Here is a 24,573-nt window from a genome sequence, read left to right as displayed (position 1 = left end):
GCTCTTAGATTTATTGATCTGTTCTACTGTTTTTTGGATTCTATATTGTTTATTTCTGCTCTAATCTTTATTATTTCTCTTCTGCTGGCTTTGGGCTTCCTTTGCTGCTGTTTCTAGTTCCTTTAGGCATGAGGTTAGGTTCTGTATCTGGGGTCTTTCTTACTTCTTGAGATATGCCTGGTTGGCAATGTATTTCCTCTTAGCACTGCCTTTACTGCATCCCAAAGGGTTTGGATTGTTGTGTTTTCATTTTCATTTCTTCTATGTTTTAAAATTTCTTCTTTAATTTCCTGGTTGATCATTCATTCTTTAGATATTTAGAAAGAATGATGTTCTTTCACTTCCATGTATTTGGAGGCTTTCCGATTTTTTTTTTGTGATTGATTTCAAATTTCATAGCATTGTGATCTGAAAATATGCATGGTATGATCTCAATCTATTTATATTTGTTGAGGGCTGTTTTGTGACCCCGTATGTGACCTGTTTTGGAGAATGTTCCATGTGCACATGAGAAGAATGTGTATTCTGCTGCTTTTGAAGTGAAAAAATATATATCTGTTAAGTCCATCTGGTCCAGTGTATCATTCAAGGCCATTGTTTCCCTCTTGACTGCCTAGATGATCTGTCCTTTGCCCTGAGTGGAGTATTAAAGTCACCTACAATTACAGTATTATTATTAAGTTTGCTTATGTTTGTGATTAATTGATTTGTATATATTTGGATGCTTCACATTGGGGACATAAACATTTATAATTGTTAGCTCTTTTTGATGGATAGACCTCTTAATTATTATATAATGCCCTTCTTCATCTCTTGTTATAGGATTTGGTTTAAATTCTAGTTTGTCTGATTAAGTATGGCTACTCCAGTTTTCTTTTGACATCCAGTGGCATAAAAGATGGTTCTCCATCTCCTCACTTTCAATCTGCAGGTGTCCTCAGCTCTAAAATGAGTCTCTTGTAGGCAGCATATAGATGGATCTTGGGTTTTTATCCATTCTGATGTCCTACGTCTTTTGATTGGGGCATTTAGTCCATTTATATTCAGAGTGATTATTGAAAGATACAGACTTAGTGTCACCGTGTTATCTGTAGGTTTCATGCCTGTGGTGATGTGTCTGGTACTTTGTAGTCTTTGCTGCTTTCCACTCGCTTAAGATTTCCCCCGTAGGAGCTCCTGGAGGGATGGTCTAGTGGTCATGAACTTCTTTAGTTTTTGTTTGTCTGGAAAAGCCTTTATCTCTCCTTCTATTTGGAATGACAGGATCGCTGGATAAAGGATTCTTTGGTGCATATTTTTTCTATTCAGCACATTGAATATTTCCTGCCAATCTCTTCTGGCCTGCCAAGTTTCAGTGGACAGGTCTGCCACTACTCTTATGTGTCTACCCTTGTAGGTTACCCTGGTCCCTAGCTGTTTTCAGAATTCTCTCTTTATCTTTGTATGTTGCCAGTTTCACTATGATATATTATGCTGTTGACCTGTTTTTGTTGATTTTGAAGGGAGTTCTCTGTGCCTTCTGGATTTGGATGGCTGCTTCCTCCCCTTGATTAGGGAAGTTCTCAGCTATAATTTGTTCAAATAAACCTTCTGCCCCTTTCTATCTCTCTTCTTCTTTTAGAACTCCTAAGATATGGATATTATTATGGTTCATTGAATCATTTAGGTCTCTAATTCTCTCCGTGTGGTCTAGTAATTTCCTATTCCTCTTTTTCTCAGTTTCATCATTTTTCATAATTTTATATTCTATTTCACCCATTCTCCCCTCTGCTTCTTCCATCCTTGCTGTACCTGCATCTCTAGTTTATGTCTCATCTCATTTACGCATTTCTTAATTTATTGTGACTATTTCTTAGGTCCTTGCTGTCTGCAGCAATAGATTCTTTGCTGTCTTCAGTGCTTTTTTTCAAACCCAGCTATTATTCTTATGACTACTATTCTAAATTCTTGTTCAGATATATTGTTTATATCTGTTTTGAGCAATTCTCTAGCTGTCCTTTCTTCTTGGAACTTCTTTTGAGGAGAATTCTTCCATTTCATCATTTTGGCTAGTTTTCTGTCTTTTATGCATTTTATTAGGTTGTTATGCGTTCTGCACCTGTGAGTACTACTACATTAAAAAGATGTCATACTCTGTCCTGGCTCTGGCACCTCAGGAAGTGTTTTTGGAGTGTGTTGTATTCATTCTGTTGTTGTGACTCTGGTTGCTTATCTCCCTACTTATAGTGGTGGTTTGGACCTTCCACGAGATGTGCTTTGATTTGTTCATTGAAGTAACCCTGGAAAAATGGAAAAGGGGGAGGGAGGGAGAAGCCTTATGCCATACAAAGAGAAAAATGACAGGGGAGGGGAAAAAAAGACCAGACAGAGAATCAAAGAAACTATAAGGCTTAATCCAGAAAGATAGAGAGGAAAACAAAGAGGAGGGAGATACAAAAAAGGTGTAAAAAGAGTAGAGTAAAAATGCCTGATTAAACAAACAAACAGAATAGAGAAGGAAAGAGAAAAGAGAGAAATAAATATATAATAAGAATTGGCCAAAAATCAAATCAGAAAAGGCAAAACCACAGGACAAGTGTCTGTTGGTTCCTGGGACCAGTGGCTGCACTTGGAGAAGCCGTCTGGCTCGGCCAGTGTCAGGGTCACTCCAGTAGATAAGCACTTACCAGGCATGGAGGGGCAGGGTTTGGTGTAAGTGGGTCCCACCTCCACTGCGGCCCGCTATCCTGTTCCCTGCAGCCCCACCATCCTGGTGATGGGGGGAAATTTGTGACACCCAAGTCTCTCCGGACTGGGTGTCTCACACCACGCTGTCCAGGTGGCCCTCACAGAGTGGCGCGGGTGGCTGGCTTGTGCTGCTCCACAGTTTCCGGAGCCTCCCAGGTGCTTGGCTGGGACTCAAACCCCGATGTCTTAAAGGATCCTGTTCTGCACAGACCTGGTTCTGGGGTAGCGCCAATCCACCCTGAAGACAAAGGGACTGTGGCTGGTGCCGGCAGGGTCTTTTGTCCTTGGTGGGGGACAATACGCCCTCTTCCCACAGCACTGCTTTCTCCCAGTGTGCCCCCGAGATCGCTACTGCGCTCCGCGGCTGGCTCCTTCCCCCCAAGGGGTGCACGCTGGCAGCTCCGGCCTGAAGAAGGTCGCACAACCTTGAAAACTCGGATCTTCTCTCCTAAGGCTGTTTGCAAGGTAGAAACTGGCTGTTTCCATATTTTTCATTCCCTGGTCCATGGTCTGGAGAAGTTTTTCTCTTGTCCAAACACAACCCCACGCTTTCACACCCTCCCTTTCTCTTCCTTTTGTCTCCCCACCTAAGGGGTTCCCCTCCCCTACATGCCTATGCCGTCCGTTTTACCTTTCCCAGTTCACGTACATGCACCTCTGACCTGCCAAGCTGTCTCTGTACACCGATGGAGATGTTTCTGTCAATCCACAGCCTGGATTCCTGGTGTTCCAAGCTGGTCTCCACCCGTTCTGATGCTCATGGTGCCTGAAAAGTCACCAAGTTATCGGGACAAGCCTGGTCAGCACCAGCATTTGACTCAGTAGACAAGGAAATGCTCATGGGCGGGTTACACCAATGGGTAAAACTTCCCGGAATGGGGTCTTTCTTCTCTCAGGCTTGCAGATGTTTAGGGGGAAAGGGAGAGGTAAAACCATCTGCAAGCCCGGTATGTAGAGTCTTGAATGTGTTGTAATCGAAAGTGAAGCCATGTGACTTTCTTCGTAGTCAAAGCTCCGGCATGTGTCTGGTTCCCTAAGCAATTGCACATTAGAGAAACAGGACATATAAGGATAGTGAAAATACGTTAGAGAAAGCGTCTGAAACAGCGGTGTGGGGGTGTCACTGCTGTGTAATGAAAAACAGGTAAAGCTCTGTACACAGACGTGGACCAAGCAGAGGTTTATAAGGGCTGTGGATTTATCATGTCTGCAGGAGCTGGAGCCCTTTGGTCCACTTCTTTAGCTTTTGATGACCTCAGTTAATGCAGAGGAAGATCTTAGAGAACCTTGGGGATCATTTCAGGTTCTTGGTGAAGTTGTTTATATTACTCTACCAATTGGGGTTTGCCATAGACTGCAAGTTTGTGTCTCCTCAGAATCCCTATGTTGAAATCTACCTCCCAATGTGACAGTATTGGGAGGTGGGGCCTTTGAGAGGTGGTTGGTTCATAAGGGTGTGTTTATAAGCCCCTGAATCTGTGTTATCTTTGTTATAATAGCCCGAATGGGTGAATGCGGGGTTAATAAAAAAGAATATGGCAGGGGCCCCTGGGTGGCTTAGTTGGTTAAGTGTCTGACTCTTGATTTCAGTTCAGGTCACGGGCTCATGCTTGTGAGATGGAGCACCATGTGGGGCTCTGCACCGAGCGTGGGTCTGCTTGGGATTCTCTCTTTCCTTGTCTTTCTTCCCCTCCCCTGCTTGGACACCTGTGCTCTCTCTCTCTCTCTCTTTTTCAAAATAAATAAACATTAAAAAAAAGAATATGGCAAATAACAAGCCACCAAAAGGCTCAAACCAACAAAAAACCACACACACCATACGCATACACACACACACACACACACACACACACACACACATACACAAAATCCTAGTGTAGGTAAAAATATGGAGCACATGAAACTCAGATACTTCTCTGGTCAAATGCAAATTGGAATAACCATTTTAGAAAACCATTAGATAATATCTATGAATACTGAAATATATAATAAAACATACACCCAACAACTCTCCTCCAGGGTGTATGTCCTTCTATACATACACTTTAACCAAAAGTCTTCTACAAGAACATTCTTTCATTGTCAGGGAAATACAAGTCAAAACCACAATGAGATATCATCTCACACCTGTCAGAGTGGCTAAAATTAACAACACAGGAAACAACAGGTGTTGGTGAGATTGTGGAGAAAGGGGAAGCCTCTTGCACTGTTGGTGCGAATGCAAACTGGTGCAGCCGCTCTGGAGAACAGTATGGAGTTTCCTCAAAAAGTTAAAAATAGAACTAGCCTACAGCCTAGCGATTGCACCATTAGATACTTACCCAAAGGACACAAAAATACTGATTTGAAGGGGCACAAGCACCCCAATGTTTATAGCAGCACTATCAGCAATAGCCAAATTATGGCAAGAGTCCAATGTCCATTGAGTGATGAATGGATAAAGAAGGTGTGGCTTACGTATACAATGTGATATAACTCAGCCATGAAAAAGAATGAAATTTTGCTATTTGCAATGATGTGGATGGAACTAGAGAATATAATTCTAAGCAAAATAAGTCTGTCAGAGAAAGACAAATATTATATGATTTCACTCATATGTGAAATTTAAGAAAAAAACAGATGAACTTAAGGGAAGGGAAAAAAAAGGGAGGCAAACCACAAGAAATTTTTTTTAAAGTTTGACTTTGTAAAATTTATTTTTGAGAGAGTGATAGAGAGAGAGTGCAAGCAGGGGAGGAGGAGAGAGGGGGAGGGGGACAGAGTATCCAAAGCAGGCTCTGTGCTGACAGCAGCACGCCTGATGCAGGTCATGAACTGTGACGTCATGACCTGAGCCGAAGTTGAACACTTAGCCAGTGGAACCACCCAGGTGCCGCAAACCATAAGAGACTCTTGACACAGAACAAACTGAGGGTTGATGGAGCAGTGGGTGGGGGATGGGGTAGATGGGTGATGGGCATTAAGGAGGGCACTTGATGTGGTGAATCACTGAATTCTACTCCTGTAACCAATACTACACTGTATGTCGACTACCTGGAATTTAAATGAAAACTTGCAACAAGCGACAACAAAAAGATGCTCTTTGTGGCACGAAGAAAGCACTGGAAAGCACACAGACACACACTCACGTAACAGGGTCACATGAGCAGGGGGCACTTTCACACAATGGAATGGTATGGAGCAGTGGGAATGAACAATTCCACAGCTACGTGCACGGAACGAGCCCTGCAGAAAATTTGAGTGAAAGAAGCCAGAGCTGTGAAGACATAGACTGTGATTCTTTTTTGTATGAGGTTCAAAACAAAGCAAAAGTAAGTGGTGGTGTTAGAAACCATGGCGGCAATTACGCTTGGAAGGGGGGGGCGGATTGGAAAGGGACAAGAGAGGGCTTCTGGGTGCTGCTTACGCAGGGGCTTCGGTTTGTGAAAACGCACTGAGCTATCTGTTCACCATTTGGCTCCTTTCTCTTTCTTACGTGTCAAGTACCAATTCCAAAGTTCAGAAAACAAACATTGGGGCACCATGGTATTCGTTCATTTATAAACAGCTTTGTTGAGATATGTTTATTAGTATAAACAGATAAATGATAGGATAACACTAGGAAAACACTGGGAGAGAATGCACCATGATACACTTGTGATTACCTTTGACAGTGCATTGTTACATCTCGTTTAATATAATGTTTTAATTGGCAGTATTATGAAGTCTGGCCTTTTCCTGACACTTTTCTCTATTTCTTTGGTGAAGATGGGGGAAGGGGGAAGGATGTTTCTGCTGCAGCTTACAGCACCTGTTTGGTCTTGTCCTATGAAATCGGTGCTTTCGTAGGTGAAAGTGATTGAGGATAGCCCATATACTAGGGTTCAATCTAATAGGCTTTCATTTACACAATTTCCAGATATAACTATTATTTGATCTTCAAATATCATCTTTGAGTGGTGAAGTGTATAAAAAGATTTATAAATTATACGTATTCCCAATAAAGTTTTCCATATTTTTTCATATCACCTAGAAACCATTAGCCATATGCAAGTTAAGATTACATACGTGGTTTGAATTATAAAAAAAATGTGTTATTGAGATGCAATAAGGGGCCAAGCAGTTGTTTTCAAATTTCTGACCTCGTGTATTCCCAGCTGGGAGGAAGACAAGGGAGGAAAAGATACCATGGGATATACTGTGCATGGGAGTGGAGAAAGGTGACCTTGAGCCTGCAGCGCTGGGCTCAGGGGACAAACAGTACTTTGCCTATAGCTTTTGTGCCAAGGTGGAGGCGAAGCAGAGCTGTCACCTAAGATTTCTTCCTCCTCAAGCTCTTTCCTCTCCTCCTCTTCCTCCTCCTCCTTCATGAAATATAAGTGACACATAACATCATATTCAGGCGTGTTACATGCTGATGTGACATTTGCAAAATGATCACCACCACAAGACTAGTAACCACTGATCATTATACAGAGTTGGAAAGTCTTTTTCTTTTGATGAGAACTTTTAAGATCTACTCTCTTAGCAACTTTCAAATATGCAGAACAAATATGCAGAACAGTCTTGTTAACCAGAGTCACCGTGCTGTGCACCACATCCCCAGGACTTACTTATTTATACCTGGAAGTTTGCATGTTTTGATCTTCACCCATTTTCCCCTTTTCTTTCACCAACTCGGTAACATTTTTCAATCATGAAAATAATCATGAGCTCTTAGCTCCACCAGGCAGAGCCGCAGAGTTTCCTTTAAGCCATTGGTCTCCAACTGCCCCATAGGCCAGTGGCCTCTAGCACCTTGTCACTTGTCACAGCCTGCAATGCAGCCCCTCCTGTTCTGTCCCCCGCAATGGTGATCTTTGGGAGGATCTGAGGATTCCGAAGGTTTTGCCTTTTTTTGTGAGTCCAAATCTTCCTGAGCAGAGTGTCAGTTTCCTTCGGCCCTTGTCACCTAGGAAACCTGTCTTAAATGTCACGTGGTACCAAGCTTGGCAGAACCCACTTCTTCTTGGCCACTGATCCATCTCCATTGGGTTCCAGGTTGTCTTCAATCTGGCAAATGCCTGAGGATCCATGACTTGGTCATCTTGAAACAAGCACCCTGTGGGAACATACGGAGTCATCCTTGGGATTTCCTCTGTTAGGGGGTGAGTCTGTCATCCTCAATGCCACCAGGCAGGTTGCTGTCTAACTGGACATGAATAGGTGCTTCAGGAGGCAGTGCATGTGGTGTCTCAGGTTTTCCTGGGCAGGGTCCTCGCCTGTGGTCATTTGGCTATTTAGCTAATGACAACAATGCCCACAGTTTTGTCTGATTTTCCCCCTTTCTGATTCTCAGCGCGTAAGTGTTGTCTAGAACAGAACTTCTGAGATTTCATGTGCACTTGAGTCACCTGGGATGTAATAAACTATGGATTATGATTTAGTAGGTCTGGGGTGGAGCCCAAGATGATGTATTTCTAATAATGCTTTTGGGAACCAGCTGCATCGGTATCATTGGAGAACTTGTCATGAATGCAGAATCTTGGGCCCTAATCCTGACCTGCTGATACATTTTCTGCATATTAACAAGACTCATAGGGGATTCAAGGGCACAGCCAACATGAAGAAGCACTGCTCAGGGACAAGCAGTGCCGGCCACAGCAGGAGACCTAGGCTGCAGGTGACTCTGCACAGACAGCAGCTGCGTTGGGCTCTGGGGGAGCTCTCTCATGCACCGGAGCCCGTGCAAGTTCCTCCAGACCAGTCTGGATCATTCATCCTTTTCTCTTACAGGTGACTTTGATGATCCACCACGCCTTGCTGTTTCCTGTTGCATAAACACTTTCCAACTCTGCTGTGGTCCACTAGGAACTCTTCCTACTTAACAGGCATCTGTTTTGTGCAGTGGGCCTCCTTCTCCCCACCTTACTATTTGTGCTCCCTAAAATTCCAGGGACCCCAGCCAGAGACGGGGTCTGGTGGGCAGGGACTGAGGACATTTTGTTGACCTCTAGCCACCCCAAGGCACCCTGGAGGAGTCACGTGACACCAGCATCTAGTTTCAGCTGCCAGCACCTCCAGACCCCCTTCCTAGAAGTCAGGCCCTGGGCTCCAGGAACGACGTGCAGGAGGGAAGCTTAGGAGAGTTTGTTGACCCAATAATGCCAGCATGACACTCGTATGAAAGCACTGGGGGTCACCTACATGTCTCCAAGTGACCAACTTTTAAGAAGATTTTTTTGGCCCCAATTTACTAACAACCCCCCCCCCCCCACTGGCCTGGTGTGGCTCCCTTCTTCTCACCAAGACAAGCTCCACTTCGTAGAGATTCATCAAGGCAACAGGGAAGGAGGCTTTGAAAAATGCATCCTGTTCTAGGCGACTTAGCTCTTCCCTCCACATGTGTTGGAAGTCATTAGGCTTTAACACTTCCAAATTACGTACATCAGCTGAGACGTGTGTGTGTGTGCACACACATGTGCACGTGCATCTGCAAATGGTAGTGACGGTGGTGTGATCAGGTAAGGGCAGCGATCACATTCCAGTACAAGTGGCCAAGACAAAAGGAAAATCATGTGCCAACACAGTCATTTAGCTTTGGAGAAAAGCTGTCCAATCCTAGTTCTGATAAGAAGAGAATGAGAAGGGGTGGGTGTCAAGTTTTCTACTCTTCTGCATATCCTCTAAATCTGTTTGAATATTAACCTGTCTGGTTAGGGGCTCCTGGGTGACTCAGTTGGTTAAGTTTCCAATCTTAGTTTTGGGTCAGGTCATGATCTCACGGTTTCATGAGTTTGAGCCCCACATCAGACTCTGCACTGATAGTGTGGAGCCTGCTTCGAATTCTCTCTCTCTCTCTTCCTCTCTCTCTGCCTGATCCCTGTTCATGCTGTCTCTGTCTCTCTCAAAATAAAATAAATAAACTTAACAAAAAAGCCTGGCTAATATTACATCTCTTGAAATATCAGGTCTTAACTTGCTACCATTTCTCTGTGTGTAAGTTATCATTGACATTAAATAGGTTACATCCCTTTCCTCACTGAATTACCCCTCCCATCTAGCACCCTGCTTTCTCCACCATTAAAACACATGCCCCTGTAATAAAGTGGGGCATCTTTATGAGGGATGGGGACCGAGCTTGCAATGGAGTCTTCACTCGACTAGCAGAAATGATTGTTCTCAGAGGTGAGTCTTCTCTTCCTGCCACCTGGTGCGTACTGTCCTGTCTACCAGGAGCACCTAGTCCCTGAGGGTGTTCGGGCTTAAGGGGAGACATTAAGATGGGGTCATCTATTCCTGGATTCTTGGTGCTAAGGCTTTGGCTCGTCAGCATCGAGCACGGGAGGGGCCCCTGTGTCATCATCTCCAGCACCCTCTCTCTGTCCCATGGAGCACCAGCCAGAGCTGCACATGGGGAGGCGGAGCCCCATCTGGGGAACTGGAGGGGGTAAGGGTGGAGCTTGCTTAGTGAGGGCTCTGCCCCGTGAACCAGGGCAGTGCTTACAGATCTCCACTCAAGGGCACTGTGATCCCAGTGTTGTTCGGTCCCCTTCAACTGGGCCCCTGGGCTGGTGACCCGCTGGTCCACTCTTCATGATCAAACTCTCAATGTGCTGGTTGAGAAAGGAAAGGATTTTCCAATTTCCTCAAGGATGGAGTCCTTGAGGCAAGTGACTGGCATGCCTGCTGTCTGTGCACGGACACAACACTGGGTGCCCTTGACCACTGGGGGCGGGCACGTGAGTGGGGAGAAGTGTTCCAGTCTCTCTCTCCCTAGATCGATCCCTTGCGGGTGAGAGACAGGCTGGATCTACCTTTCTCATGGGGCCTCGGGCCTGGGGTGGAGTGCCTGGCCCAGGAAGCCACACCCAAAGTGACAGTGGGATCCTGTGTGGCCTGGTGTCATATCAGCCTCAGCCGAGCTCTGGAGGAGCTTTCAAGAGAGAGGAGGAAAATGAGGAATGGGCCTCACCAAGGGCAGAAGTGACCCCAATCCAAATTTGGAGCATTTGGAGGATGGCACAGGCCAGCCTCTGTAGCAGCAAACAGAGGCCCGGCAGCCCTCATGTTCTCCCCTCCACCATGCTCCGGGGATGAACACAAAACCCGTTTTCCATCAGCTCGTTACCATAAGCGTTATTTAATCCGATGGCTCCACATTCCTTCCCTTGTGTGTGTGTGTGTGTGTATATGTATTATGCAGGATCCAAAGTCACTTGATGCCATGAGGAAAATAAAAACTCTGCATAGGGCAGAAATCATTTGCAAGGCCCATCTGGGTTAGAGCGTGCTCGAACAGCCCTCACAGGTCCACACCAGCCCCTCCCCCTTTGAAGAGCTGCGTAACAAAAGGGCCTGGCTGGGTGCATTATAATTTGCTCCAACTAGTTCCAAAGTACTCATATTTTCAATGGTGTGAAGGGAAATACTAATGCCACAGGACGTGGGCATTGTGCTTAGAATAAATACCCGCACAAAAGCTGAGCGCGGGTATTTCGGATGTCTCGTTGGGGAGGATGTAATTACGTTTCCTTTAGAGAACACTTTGAAGTGGGAGGCTGACTGTTTTCTATAAAGGCAATATTCCCGGTCAGCTGAGCTGCCAGTTGTAGAATTCAGGCAGGATCAGTTAATTTCCACGCGGAGTGAAATCTATCTTTCAAGAGGGAGGATGTCATCCTTTCTCTGGCTGTTTGAAATCAAGCACCGACTCACCTGTGGGGATGAGGTACGGTGTTCATTGGGGCCTGGGGGCTCCCAGGTGCCCCGCAGGTCTGGGCTGCTGAGCACAGCCCACCCAGGGTGTCTGGCTGGTATCAGCTTCTGTGTGGGTCCGGGGCTCTCTGAGTCTCACAAATGGTGGAGCGTGGCTGGTGGGGTGAAGCCCCTCATCACACGGGGGGTGGTTGAACATCAAGGGTAGAAATGCTGCTGCACGGTTTCTCCCCATCCCACGTCAGAGGGCTCAGAGGAGCTGCTTCGGATTCTGCATCTCCCTCTATCTCTGCGCCACCCCCCACACTCTGTCTCTCAAAAATGAGTAAGTGTTAAAAAAATTAAAAAATACTTTGTTCTAATTGCGAATGCATTAGTTAATTAATTGTGGAGTGTGTTGAAAGAGAGAAGTCCGGGAAAATGTAGAATGTCAAGGGCAGAAGCACTCTTGGCACCCCACTTCCTGGAGGAGCCCTCTCTTCTCATGCCACGTGTCAGCACTACCCCCCAAAATGGGTCTCCCTGATCATAGTTCATCCTTGGAACTGTTTTATTTTTAAACATGGTAAATACGAAGGGAGATTTTTCAGGGGGAAATTTGTAGCTCTAAAAGGGTATAGTTAAAAGAAAAAAAGGCTAAGAATCAATGAGATAATTGTAGTCAAAAAGTTAGAAAAAGAATAGCAAATTAACCCCTAAGAAGTGTGGAAAAGAGGAAATGGTAGAGATAAGCTCAGAAATTAATACAATAAAGACCTTACAGGAGCTGATTCTTGGAAAATGACGAAGCCCTGAAGGGACTGATCATGGAAAAGAAGAAAAGGCGTACATAACCAACATCAGGGGTCAGGATGGGCTTCCACTTCAGGTCTTCCAGATGTTAAAGATTGTAAGAGGATATTGGCAGCATCAATCAATGTGAACATTTGGACAAATCAAAGGAATTCTGCAAGATATACAACTTACCAACCTGATACAGGAAGAAATAGATTCTGAATCGTTTTTCCAATGCTTTAAGAAGTTAAATTGGAAACCGAAATCCTTTCCACAAAGAAAACTCAACTCGCCCGTAAGGCTACCAAGACTTTAAAGAAGACGTATGCTGATCTTGCAAAACTTCTTGCAGAGGATAGAAAAAGAAAGAATCCTTTCCTACTGATTCAATGAGGTCTTCGTATGAAAAGCCAACAAGAACATTGCAAGAGAAGAAAGTTATAGAGGAGTTTTACTTAAGAAGGTAGATGGAAATGTTCTATGCAAAATGTTACCAAAGATAATATGCTTATAAAAAACACCCCTCAAATGCAACCTTTTATTTGAACATGCAAGGCGGGTTTAACACTCCAAACGTCGATTACTACACATGGGTCAGAACAAGTAAATTATAGCCTGGTGGTAACAGGACCAAATGTGACAGAAAAATTGTAGCCAAGGACACAAAGGAAAAACTAGCTGCTACCCAGGACACAGCAAGGTGTAACCACAAAGAACAAATTGGTAAGCTCAGTTACATTCACATTAAGAATTGTTCATCAGGGGCGCCTGGGTGGCTCAGCTGGTTAAGGGTCCGACTTCGGCTCAGGTCATGATCACGGTTTGTGTGTTCGAGCCCCGCATTGGGCTCTGTGCAGCTCAGAGCCTGGAGCTGCTTCGGATTCTGCATCTCTCTCTCTCTCTCTACCCCTCCCCCACTCACGCTCTGTCTCTCTGTGTCTCAAAAATAAATAAAAGTGTTTAAAAAAACACAACTGTTCATCAGGACCCCACGAAGACCTGAAAGCCTAAGCTGGAGAGAGGGAGACAGTATTGGCAGCCCACGCACCTGCAAACAGCTTCTTTCTAGAACATAGAAAGAACGCTAAAGCTAGTAAAGAGAAGATAGAAAACATGGCAGAGAACCGGGCAAGAGACATTATCAGGCATTTTACAAAAGAGCAGATCCAAACGATCCCTAAGCACATGAAAAGGTGAGGAGCCTTGGCAGTCAGCCGGAAGAAGGAAGTTAAAGTCACTGTGGGGTGCCGTGACACCCACTCTGGATGGGTGACTGCCCAAGGGGCCAGCTGCGCCACGTTGGAGGAAATTGGCAGTGCCCCCCACACTTGAGGGTGCTCTGGGGTGAGCAGCTCTGAGCTCCAGCTGTTTACCTTTTCATAAGCACTGGGACTTGCATCTCTTAGGATAAAAACCTGGGCACTCTGGTGACATTTGCTGGGTAGATGCGGAGCGTTTGGTGGTGTGTGAAGGACACTGTGCTGTGATATTCTGGGTGCCTTCTCAAGGCTGCATCTGGAGCCCACTGGTTTGTGAGGCCACGGTCTTCATATCACACATGTCCCCCATGACTGTTAGGTTCCAGGTTTACAAATCCCTCATCTCTGGGATGTTTCTTTCCTGAGGCCCCTGGGAATGTAGAGCTAGAAGGATGTTTATGGAGTTCACCCCAGGGCTTCTATGGACGGGGAAACACACACATGGGGCTCACAAGACGGGCCCCAGATCACCCCTGTTCAGTCTCCATCTTGCATGGTCATGTGGTGCTGGGGGCAGCCCTGTGACTTTGGGAAGACCATGAACCTCTCTGAGCTCTGCTAGTAGAGTGGGGTAAACAGTCTTGGTTTTCGGTGGAGATGCACTTCCATCCTGGCCTGCAGCAGCGGCCCTTCCTGCCCCTCCCTGCTGCATGTGGGAGCTGTGGGGGTGTGCGGCAGCCTTTCCTGTTGTGAGAAGCAGGAAGCGGATGTTTTCATGACATACTGGCTCCACGTAAGCGCCTGGTCCCGCCCCTCTGGGGCCAGGAGCACCTGCTTGGTCATCTCCCCCATTTGCTGCTTCCCGTCCCTGCTGCAGCTCCGGGTGAAGGGTGAGGCTCAGGGATGTGAGGGCTCTAAGCATATGCCATCAGGCTTACTGTGGAGATGGGGGCTTGTGGGAGGTGTGTGTGCACACGTGTGCATCCATGTGGATGTGTACATGTGGGGTTCGAGTACGTGTGTATATCTACTTGTTCACATGTGTGGGATGCATCAATATATGTGTATCTTTGTATGTGTGTTTGTGTGTCTGTATGTGTGTTGTGTGTGTGGTGAGCTCTGTGTGTGTGTTTGTGTGTACATGCGGTGTGTGTATGTGCATGTATGTGCATGTGTGTTTGTGTGTGTGGCTGGACTGGTCCATGGAATTGGACCCCGCCCACCTGGTCTGCACTGCCTCCTGAGAAGCCACACCCCTTCACAGTGCACTGGCTGGTCTTCCTTCCCAGGCAGGCTGGGGCTCGGGTAGAGCCAGACCCCAAAACTGGCCCCCAACGAGGGAAACAGAGTCGAGGGAAAGGGTTAGAGGTGGAGGCTGGTGGGGGGGGGGGCCTGCAGAGAGTCTTGGTTTATTCACAAGACCCTTGCACCCTGACTCCAAGGAGGCAGGGGCTCCCCGACTTATTTCAGCAGCACTGTTAGCTCATGAAGGCACACACCTGCTCTGTGGGTCTACTTTGGGCATTAAGAGTAATCAAGCAGCAATTCATGTTCACGGAGAATACAGGTGGTGCTGGGCACCGTGACCTGTGCCCTGGTCATTGCTGGGCTTCCTCATTGCGGCCTCACAGCGGGGCAGAGACTAAATGCATGCCCACTGGGTACTGGGAGCAGGCAGAGCCGGTAAGGGCGAGAGCTGGGGACAGACTCTGCACTGGGTCTGCCAAAGCCTTTGCTTTAAACCATCATCAGAATTGACTGTAGGGACTTGATTTCTTTTTTTTTTTTTTTAATTTTTTTTTAATGTTTTATTTATTTCTAGGAGAGAGAGAGAGAGAGAGGGAGACAGCGTGAGCAGGGGGGGTCAGAGAGAGAGGGAGTCACAGATTGAAATAGGCTCCAGGCTCTGAGCCGGCAGTCAGCACAGAGCCCGATGCGGGGCTCGAACCCACGAACCGTGAGATCATGACCTAAGCGAACGTCGGACACTTAACCGACTAAGCCACCCAGGAGTCCCTGTAGGGACTTGATTTCTAAGATCTTAATCCCTGGGCTAAAAGAAAGAGTGGGGCACTGCGCCTGGCATGCGGAAGAACTGGGTTAGTTGTTTTGGGCCAGAAGACTGTGATGTGACAACAAATTGGAGTGTGGGGGAGCCCAGAATGCCCCCAGACTCCTGCGCTCCCTTTCCCTCCCCAAAGTGCACAGGAAGAAGTGTACCCCAGAACAGCTACCGGGCAATAAACCCTTACTGAGTGCACCCGCTGTGCCAGGGCCCTAAACACACTGTCTTCGGTAACTACCCAGCACTAGGAGGAGCCGTTCCGAAGGGCTAAAGAATCAGATAGACCTGCCACTTGTGTAGGGAGTCTCAGAGTCTCCATGTGAGAAGGGCCTCCGCAGGGATGAAGCCAGACAGCGGCCAGTTCTATTCCAGGGACCAGTTCAGGTTCTCCATTACACACACCCACTGTGTGATTTGGCTTTGCACACTCGTTGTACACCATTTTATGAATGTCTCCTCCTTGACTCGACTGCAAAGCACCTTGCTCTGTATCCCTTTGCCGGTACGTAGAAGGCACTCAATACAAGACTTGGAAAATGAGCAAGAAAACACAGCTCTGCTGCTGCTGCGAATTCTAATGAGATGGAATCATTCCAGAACCGTGCATTAAGGAATGATTCTAATGGAGGGTATTTGGGTGCTTGGAGACCTGTTTTGGGCCGAGGTCCTTAAGGTTTTCCAAATCTCACTGCTCAGGTTGCTGCTAGCTTGGTTCAAGCCCATTGCCTCTTATCTTCCTCTGCCGTTGTTAGTATCACCCTGTTCATCTCTGGAGGCCTTGACTTTCAAGGACATAGGGAATCACTTCTCTCAGATGTTTGTGTCCCCTAGTGTCATTAGTGGCTGCAACTAAGTGTCACGCTTGTGAAATGGCCATGTGATACCTACCATAGGTATTGCTTTTTTGTTACATGTGGACTTGTGCTTAGGGAGACTCCAGATGGCATTAGGGGGTTCTAGACTTGTTTTAAATGGAGATGTTTGTGTAGGCCCCGGTGGCCTTGGGAACATCTTTTAAGAAATGTCATGTTGTCACACTCGGGTTCTGAACCCAAAACCTGTTCATTCCCCAGGGCAGGACACGTGCAGAACCACCAAGAGCTTTAATTCCACTTTAATCAGATTCCATTCCATAGAACACTCCCTTAATGAGGGTTAATGGCATTAATTACTGTCCTCTTCACTTAAGAACGTGGTCAAGAGGAGCTAAATAATGGCCCCGGAATAGCTCAGGCCCCAGCAGAACTCCCTAGAAGAGTCTATTGCCCTTCTTTCCGCCAGCCCCCTCTGCCCTCCACTCCACACTTCTTATTTTCCCTTCCTCACGTCATTTTTCCCATGTCCGTGGATGTACACAGTGTTACCTTTCCAGGGGATTTGGGATTTCACACACTGCCGACAGGCTCATAGTTCCAGAACCTTCCCGGTGGATGAGGCTATAAAGGGCATTCTTCCTGAAGGACATGTGTGCTGGACAACTCTTCCGAGGGCAACCCAGCAAGAGCCATTTAGATGAAAATGGGCAGGTAATGTGATCTGGTGACATTCCTGCTAAAAGTTTATCTCACAGACTTTTTTTCCCCAAGATGAAGGTAAAAAGGTATTCATTCTGGCATTGATGGAACACAAAAGGGTGTATGTAATCTCAAAGACTGGGTATGCTGTAAAAAGAAATAATTATGCTATAATCTATCATCTATCTATCTACCTACCTACCTACCTACCTATCTCTATTTTTTAATGTTGTTTCTTAAATTTATTTTTGAGAGACAGAGACAGAGCATGAGTAGGGGAGGGTCAGAGAGAAAGGGAGACACAGAATCTGAAGCAGGCTCCAGGCTCTGAGCTGTCAGCACAGAGCCTGAATCAGGGCTCAAACTGGGATCACGTCTCTGTGTGAATGTGCCGTGGGAAAGAGCAGGAGACATTGGGATGCAGTTAGGGCATCCTTACTGGTTACTCTAAAGCTGGGCTATTAAATACATTAGTCACACTGGCTACATGAAGCCATTTAAATTAATAGCAGGTAAAAAAACACCCAGTTCTTCAGTTGGACCAGCCACATTTCAAGTGCTTAATAGCCATGTGGGACTGTTGGCCACTCCTGTGAGTGAACACAGACCTCAACCACCATTTTGATTGCTGTGGGAGGTTCCATTGGATGGGAGCTTCGGGGACACACGTTTATGTGTTCCACTTCTGCCATTTAATTACTGCTTTTTTAAGGTTTATTTATTTATTTTGAAAGAGAGAGAGACAGAGAGAGAGAGAATGCTCAGGAGGGGCAGAGAGAGGAGAGGGAGAACCCCAAGCAGGCTCTACACGGTCAGTGCAGAGCCCGAACCAGCTCAGACTCAAGAACCCTGAGATCATGACCTGAGCCAAGATCAAGAGTCAGATGCTTAACTGACTGTGCCACCCTGGTGCCCCCAAATTATTAATGGTTTATTAAGCTTTACCAACACAGAGTTTATGAGTTCTGGTCAAATGCACTTGTCATGAAATTAAAACCAAGGTCCGTGGTACTGTCTACTTGTAACATTTTCATAATGCTTATTTACAATCCTCGTGATTTTCATTTCTTTACAAGCCAGATCCAATCTTTTGTAATGAACATCAAATTTAGAGCCTTGAAGTCTCTTCTTGGCTCATAGCCAAGGGTGTGTTTCCCATGCGATGAGATTGTACCAAGGGGCTTGGTACAATCACCCAGGACACATGGAAGTTGAACCTCTCCATGAGTGGGATTGAGCTGGGAGTCTGCCCAACTCTTGAGCCTTGGCCAGACACGGGGTGACCCAGGTAGTGGGGGGCAGGCCCACACTCTGTTGAAACCAGTTCCTTCAGGAAGAGAAGGCAAGTCTACTGCAGGCCAAAGCTGGGGTTGTTGACGCACCCAGACTGGGGAGGCTGCCTTCCAGTGTGAGTAGGGCACATCCCCAGCGAGTGGACCCGTAGGCCTCCTCTCTCCATCCTACTTTATGCCTGTGCAGACTCAGGCTGAGGGAAGAAGACACCCAGAAAGCACACGTGGTTTTAGGCACTGAAGAGCTAATCTACCAGGAATCCGGGAAAACGAGGTCAGCTTGGTCTTCAGAGAGGGAGATTCTACAACTTCCTGTGCTGTGACCAGAACCATCAGATAGGGTATTCTGAAATTTCAGATTAAATTCATTTCAAGTCTGTGTCCTCTGATGGCGTTCTCACCACGGCTCTGAGGTGAGTTACTTACTGTCTTCCACCAAATAACCTTTCACATTCATACAAAATTTGTTTATCTCTTGATCCTTATTCTTCTATTCTTTTTTGAAGTTTATTTAGAGAGAGAGGGAGAGGGAGAGCAAGCAGGGGAGGGGCAGAAAGGGATGGAGAGAGAGAATCCCAAGCAGACTTCACACTGTCAGTGTGGGGTCTTATGTGGGGCTCGAACTCACAAACCATGAAATCATGACCTGAGCGAAAGCCAAGAGTCAGATGTTTAGCTGATTGAGCCACCCAGGCGCCCCTAGTCTTGTTCTCATTTAGCATTTCTTACTTCATTTAGGCTTCCTCTTTTCCACATTTACTTTATGTTCCCATAATGCTTTTCTCCCACCATCAGTCTGCCCGTGTTCCCATGCTTGTCGAGGGCAGCAGGCTGGGAGTGAGAAGGACTTTGGTCCCACTGTCCCAGATGTCCACTGTGTGACCCTGGGCCTTAGTTTCCCCAACTTCAAAGTCAGTAGATTAAACTCGTGAAATTTAAGCATCTTTTTTTAGCTTCAGCAGCCAAATTACTGAGTCAGTTCAAAGACAACAGTTTTATTCCATTATATAAAATATATTAATTGATCAAAGACTTAATGTATTAAAATATGTGCAAGATAATATACAGTATATATGGATTACTACAAAGCCAGAGTGTTGGTGACAGATTCAAGCTACTTACTAGTTTGTCAAATCAGTGTATTTTCTAAATATTACGTGTTAAATTTGGTGTCTTGTATTGGTGAGCTGGAAAGATTGTGGAGTGTGTAAGGAGTGGATTTCAGTTATATACAAGATTTACATAGATTAAGAGGTAGTTATAAGCTCTAGAAACAATTGCTATGGACATTGAACTTGGTGTACAGCATGCAAAGATCTGAGTGAATGCAGGGGCTGACGAGCTCATGGTGTTGGCCTGGGTCTTCTTTAGACAGGCGACGGTGAGCCTTCTCCCTGGCGAGCCAGGGCCACCTCCATCCCTGATACACTCAAGGATGGTTCTTGAGAAAGGTGTTACTTTTTCTTCTTCTCCTTTTTTCCTTTCTTTTCCTTCTTTTCTCCTTTCCCCTTTTCTTTTTCAGCGATTCCTCCTGTTAGCGCCAAGGTTCGCTTTTTACCCATAGGGGTTTTGGAATACCAGTCCTGAAATAAAACAGATTTTTAGGAAAATGTCAAAATGACACATATTCACTCAAATATTCTTTTTTTAAATGTTTATTTATTTTGATAGAGAGAGAGTAAGTGAGGGAGGGGCAGAGAGAGGAGAGAGAGAATCCCAAGCAAGCTTGGAGCTGTCAGTATGGAGCCCCATGTGGGGCTTGAACTCACAAACTGTGAGATCAGGACTTGAGCCGAATCCAGGATTGGATGCTCAACTGACTGATACCCAGGGGCCCCTCAGTGGAATATTTTTAAAAATAGAGAAAAGCTTGCTAAGAAGGAAGAGGCAAGCAGCCATTAAAATTTAGACATTTAATGTATTTTAAATAGAAATTCTTTCTCAGTGAGTTTTCCAAGCCGTGTTTTGACACAACTTGCAACTTCTACCTCAAGGAGTTAACAGTATCAGAGAATCGCAGACCAAATCTGACTAGCGGCCCTTCCCAATGAGTCTCCTAGCTTTCCGGGGATCTTACCCGATCCTGAGGGCATGGGCTGTCTTGGTCTCCTGAATAGCCCTGCCCGGTTCACACATGGCCACCAGTCTAGCTTCTAGCGGCCACATGGGAGCCACGAAGAGGCCACACGGACGCACCGAGGGGGACTATTGAAAACATGGCAGAAATACTGGGACCGACATACCACCTTGTGGCTGCGACTGGTCCTGAGGATGCATTTTCTCAACCTTCACTTTTCATTTGAAAGCTGAGAAACATTTTTAGTTCATAAACTTCAGAGTAGTAATAATATTTCACTGAGTGACTATCCTGCAAGTGGTTTATCAATTCTCCTATTAACGGACATATAAGCCGTTTCCAACTTTTTGTTAGGAACGATGTTGACATGCACAATTTTTACATATCTCCTTGTAAACTTATGAGAAAATTTCTCTGGAGAATATCCAGAGAAGTAGAATTCCTGGGCTGGTAGGGTGTGCGCATCTTCAATTTTGCTGCTTATTTCTTAACTGCTCCCTGGAGTCGCTGTGAGTGGGAGGCTATTTCAGTCTACGTAAGTCTTAAAATGTCTTTATTTTTTCCTGTCTCCCGAGTGCTAGCTTAGTTGGGGATAAATGTTAGGTCCACGGTTACTCTTCCGCAGCACTTTGCAGAAATGATCATACTATCTTCTGGTATGGACTGCTGTCAAGGAGCTGCCTGAGCTCTTCATTGTTGGGGTTTTGTAGGCAACCCGCCATCTTTAAAGACTGGGTTGTTGTCTTGTTCTTAGATTCACAATAATGTATGTGATGTGGATGTGTTTTTATTTGTCCCATCAGTCACTTGGAGTTTGTTTTCGATCTAAGAACTTACGTCTTTAATTCAAGAAGAATTTCAGCAAAGTATTTCTTTAAATCATCATTCCTCTGATATTTCTTTTATTCTCTTTCTCTAGAACTTCTGTAAGTTGGGTGTCTTAATTGCAGTTTATAGATTTATAAACTATATAAAACTATAAATAGAAACCATATAAATCTATATATACTATATATACAGTATATATAGTTTATAGATTTTTATCTTTTTGTTTTTCTGTGCTGCCTCCAATCCATGAATTTGCTCTTTGACCATGTCTAGTCTAGAGTTCATACCTCTCTTATTCTTTTTTTTGCTATTTTAAGTTATTATATTTTAAATTTCTTTTCTTCAAGACTCTTATTTTTAAGTAATCTTTTCTTCAAGACTCTTATTTTTAAGTAATCTTTTCTTCAAGACTCTTATTTTTAAGTAATCTCCATTTTAAAAACCTCTTATTTTTAAGTAATGTGGGGCTTGAACCCACAATCCAGAGATAAAGACAGACACACTCCACTGACTGAGCCAGCCAGGCACCCCTATATTTTTTTATTTCTAAGCTTTCTTTTTGTGATTTTTCTCCCATAATTATCTCTTCTTACTCCATTTCTGCCTGTCTTTGTTTCAAAACTTTGTGTACATCTCTAATGGAAGTGAAGCCTTCATTTACGTTTTTGAACGTATGAATTATATCAATTTAAACATCTTTATCAAGTCGTACTTAGCTCTAGATTTCCTAAAATGTTTTGGAATTTTTATTTTCAGGTTCATTTTGAGTGGGAGTGTTTTGGTTGTATCTCTCTCATTATTTTTCCCTCTCTCAAGTGCTTCCACACAATCCTCTAAAGCCAAATCCAGAAGCACATCTTACAATGAGCACATCTGCCGTGATGTTCACCTGCCACAGATATGGTGGACAGGGCAAGGTTTAGTCTCTTCATTTCCCAGCCCTGGTTTTTCTCTGTGCCGCATGCCAGGCATATAGTTGTCCCTGTGTTTGAGATTTATCTTTGTTTCTGGCACTTGGGGATTTTTCTCATCTTTCTTTTAGCTTTGGTTCTGTTCTCAATATAAGGTGAGGTGGCCACGTACTTCAGGTGATGGACTCCTACCAATTTATTTATACACAGTTTTGGGGCATCTGGGTGGCTCAGTCGGTGAAGAGTCTGACTCTTGATTTCAGCTCAGGGTTCGAGAGATTGAGCCCAGCATCAGGCTCTGTGCTGATAGTGTGGAGCCTGCTTGGGATTCTCTCTCTCTCCCTCTCTCTGCTCCTCCCACCTTGATCTCTGTCTTCCTATCTCTCTTCCCCCACCCCTGCTTGCATGCTCTCTCTCTCTCAAAATAAATAAATAAACTTTATAAAAAAAGATTATGGTTAATAAAAGTGTCTGGACTATGGTTTGAACTTCAGCCTTGTTCCTTTTTAGCTGTGTGACTACAAGCAAGTCATTTGACTCTTTTTTTCCCCTGCTGTAGTAAATTACCATAAACTCAGTGATGTAAAACAAAACAGTTATTATCTTTCAGTCCTCAAGTTCAGAAGTCCAAAAATGGGTCTCACTGGGCTAAATCAAGGTGTCTGCAGCCTGTGTTCCTTTCCCGAACAACAGGGCAGAATCTATTTCCCCATCGTTTGCATTTTCCTGAGACCACCTGCTGCCGTGGCTTGTGGCTCCTCCTTCATCTTCAAACTGGCTTCAGACTTCATCTTCAACTTCCTTGGTCTCTCTCCTGATTTTTTCTTCCACTTTTTTATGATTACATTGGACTCACCAGTATGAGTCAGGATAGTTTGTCTTAGGTTCAACAGATGAACAGCTTTACCCCATCTGCAACCTTAACTCCCCTTTGCTATATAACCTAACCTATTTACAGGTCTAGGGACTCTGATGTAGACATCATTCCGGGAGGCACTATCCTGTCCACCACACCTCTCTATGACTCCATTTTCTCATTTGTAAATTGAAGGGATGATGAGGTTTAAATGAGTTAACAGAGTGCCTGGCACAAAAATAGTCAGCAAGTATTGGCTAACCTTATTAAGATTATTATTATTAGTTTTTAAATGTTTACTTATTTATTTTGAGAGACAGAGACAGCATGAGTGGCAGAGAGGCAGAGAGAGAGGGAAAGAGAGAGAATCCCAAGCAGGCTCCACGCTGTCAGCACAGAACCAGATGAAGGGCTCAAACCTACACTGTGAGGCAATGACCTTCATGATCTGAGCCGGAATGAAGAGCCAGAGGCTTAACCGACTGAGCCACCCAGGTACCTCTAACATTATTAGGATTAGTACCACCATTATCCTTAAACATTTTTTCCATCATGTTCACAGATCAGGGTGCAGTGTGTTTGGAGAATCCTCAAGACCCTGGTCTGACACGATGTCAGAAGCACAGTTAGGTCAAATTTCACAGGGCAGAAATGATTGACCTGATCACAAGCTGCTACAGTCACAGCATCATGTTATTAAGCAGTGTGATGTAACAAGTCCATCTGTCCATCTGTTCAATAAATTTGCCACTAAACAAATTCATTGAAATTGTAGTTGGGGCCTGGCGCTGGGGCCAAGCTCTCGAGGTATTGATAAGGAGCAGAAATTGACGGGGCAAGGGGATTAGTAGTAATGGTGGTAAAATGATTTAGTTTCCTCAAAAAAAAAAAAAAAGGAATAATGTGATCAAATATGCCAAGAATGGAAGGGAAAAGCATATATGTTCTCATCCAGGTTATGCAATGGCAGCATGTCTTTCCCATGAATAGTGTGATCACTTATAGTTACCAGACCTCAAGCACCTGGAACAGAGAAACGTCTACAAATCACTTTGGAAAGTTAAAAAGCCAGCTAAGAGAAAGCACAGGTTCTGCTACCCTAAACTCAGCTCCTCAGAATAAGGAGGAAAATGATTATTTTAGAAGGGCAAAAAGGAATTGGGAATTTCGGAAGAGAATGCGATGTATCACAGGAAGAGGCTAAATATTTGCAGTTAATTCTAAGAAGATTAAAACAGTCAACAAGAGCATTGATTCAAATCCTTGGCGGAAACTCCAGCTTGGAGTTGGAAATATCTCTTTTCAGTTTTGCAAACTATAGCTGATGGGCCAAATCTGGCCCACTGCGTGTTTTTTTTTTTTTTCGAATAAAGTTTTATTAGAATGCAGCCATGCCCATTCATTTACATACTGTGTATGAATGCTTTTGTACTATGATACAAGATTGAATAGTTGTCACAGACTCTGCAGAGCTCTCAAAGCTTAAAATACTTGTTAGCTGGCTCTTTATAGATACATCTACCAATTCCTGCTCTAGATTATTATTGTGGTGATCAGTATTGTGACTATTTTCTACTTTGTGCTGAAACATTAGTGGCAAAGCAGGAGGGAAACATGGTTTTCAGAGTTGGCAGAAAAGTATTACATTGCAAAG

At 44.9% G+C, this 24,573-nt stretch overlaps 1 protein-coding gene across 1 annotated transcript in view; it reads right to left on the bottom strand.

The window, feature by feature from the left end:
- Window positions 1–19,305: 19,305 nt before the first annotated feature.
- IQCA1 (IQ motif containing with AAA domain 1) overlaps window positions 19,306–24,573 on the bottom strand; it is a 139,726-nt gene continuing 134,458 nt past the window's right edge. The window contains exon 18 of the mRNA XM_039228605.1: window positions 19,306–19,830. Within this exon, the coding sequence (XP_039084536.1) occupies window positions 19,702–19,830 (129 nt within the window). The 3' untranslated portion in view covers window positions 19,306–19,701. The remainder of the gene's footprint in view (window positions 19,831–24,573) is intronic.

The sequence above is a fragment of the Hyaena hyaena genome, unplaced genomic scaffold (assembly GCF_003009895.1).
Source record: "Hyaena hyaena isolate Hyena2069 unplaced genomic scaffold, ASM300989v1 scaffold_31, whole genome shotgun sequence".
In the NCBI taxonomy this organism is placed as follows: domain Eukaryota; kingdom Metazoa; phylum Chordata; class Mammalia; order Carnivora; family Hyaenidae; genus Hyaena; species Hyaena hyaena.
The sequence above is the reverse complement of the archived record's forward strand: the minus strand, read 5'-3'. Positions and strand labels throughout refer to the sequence as shown.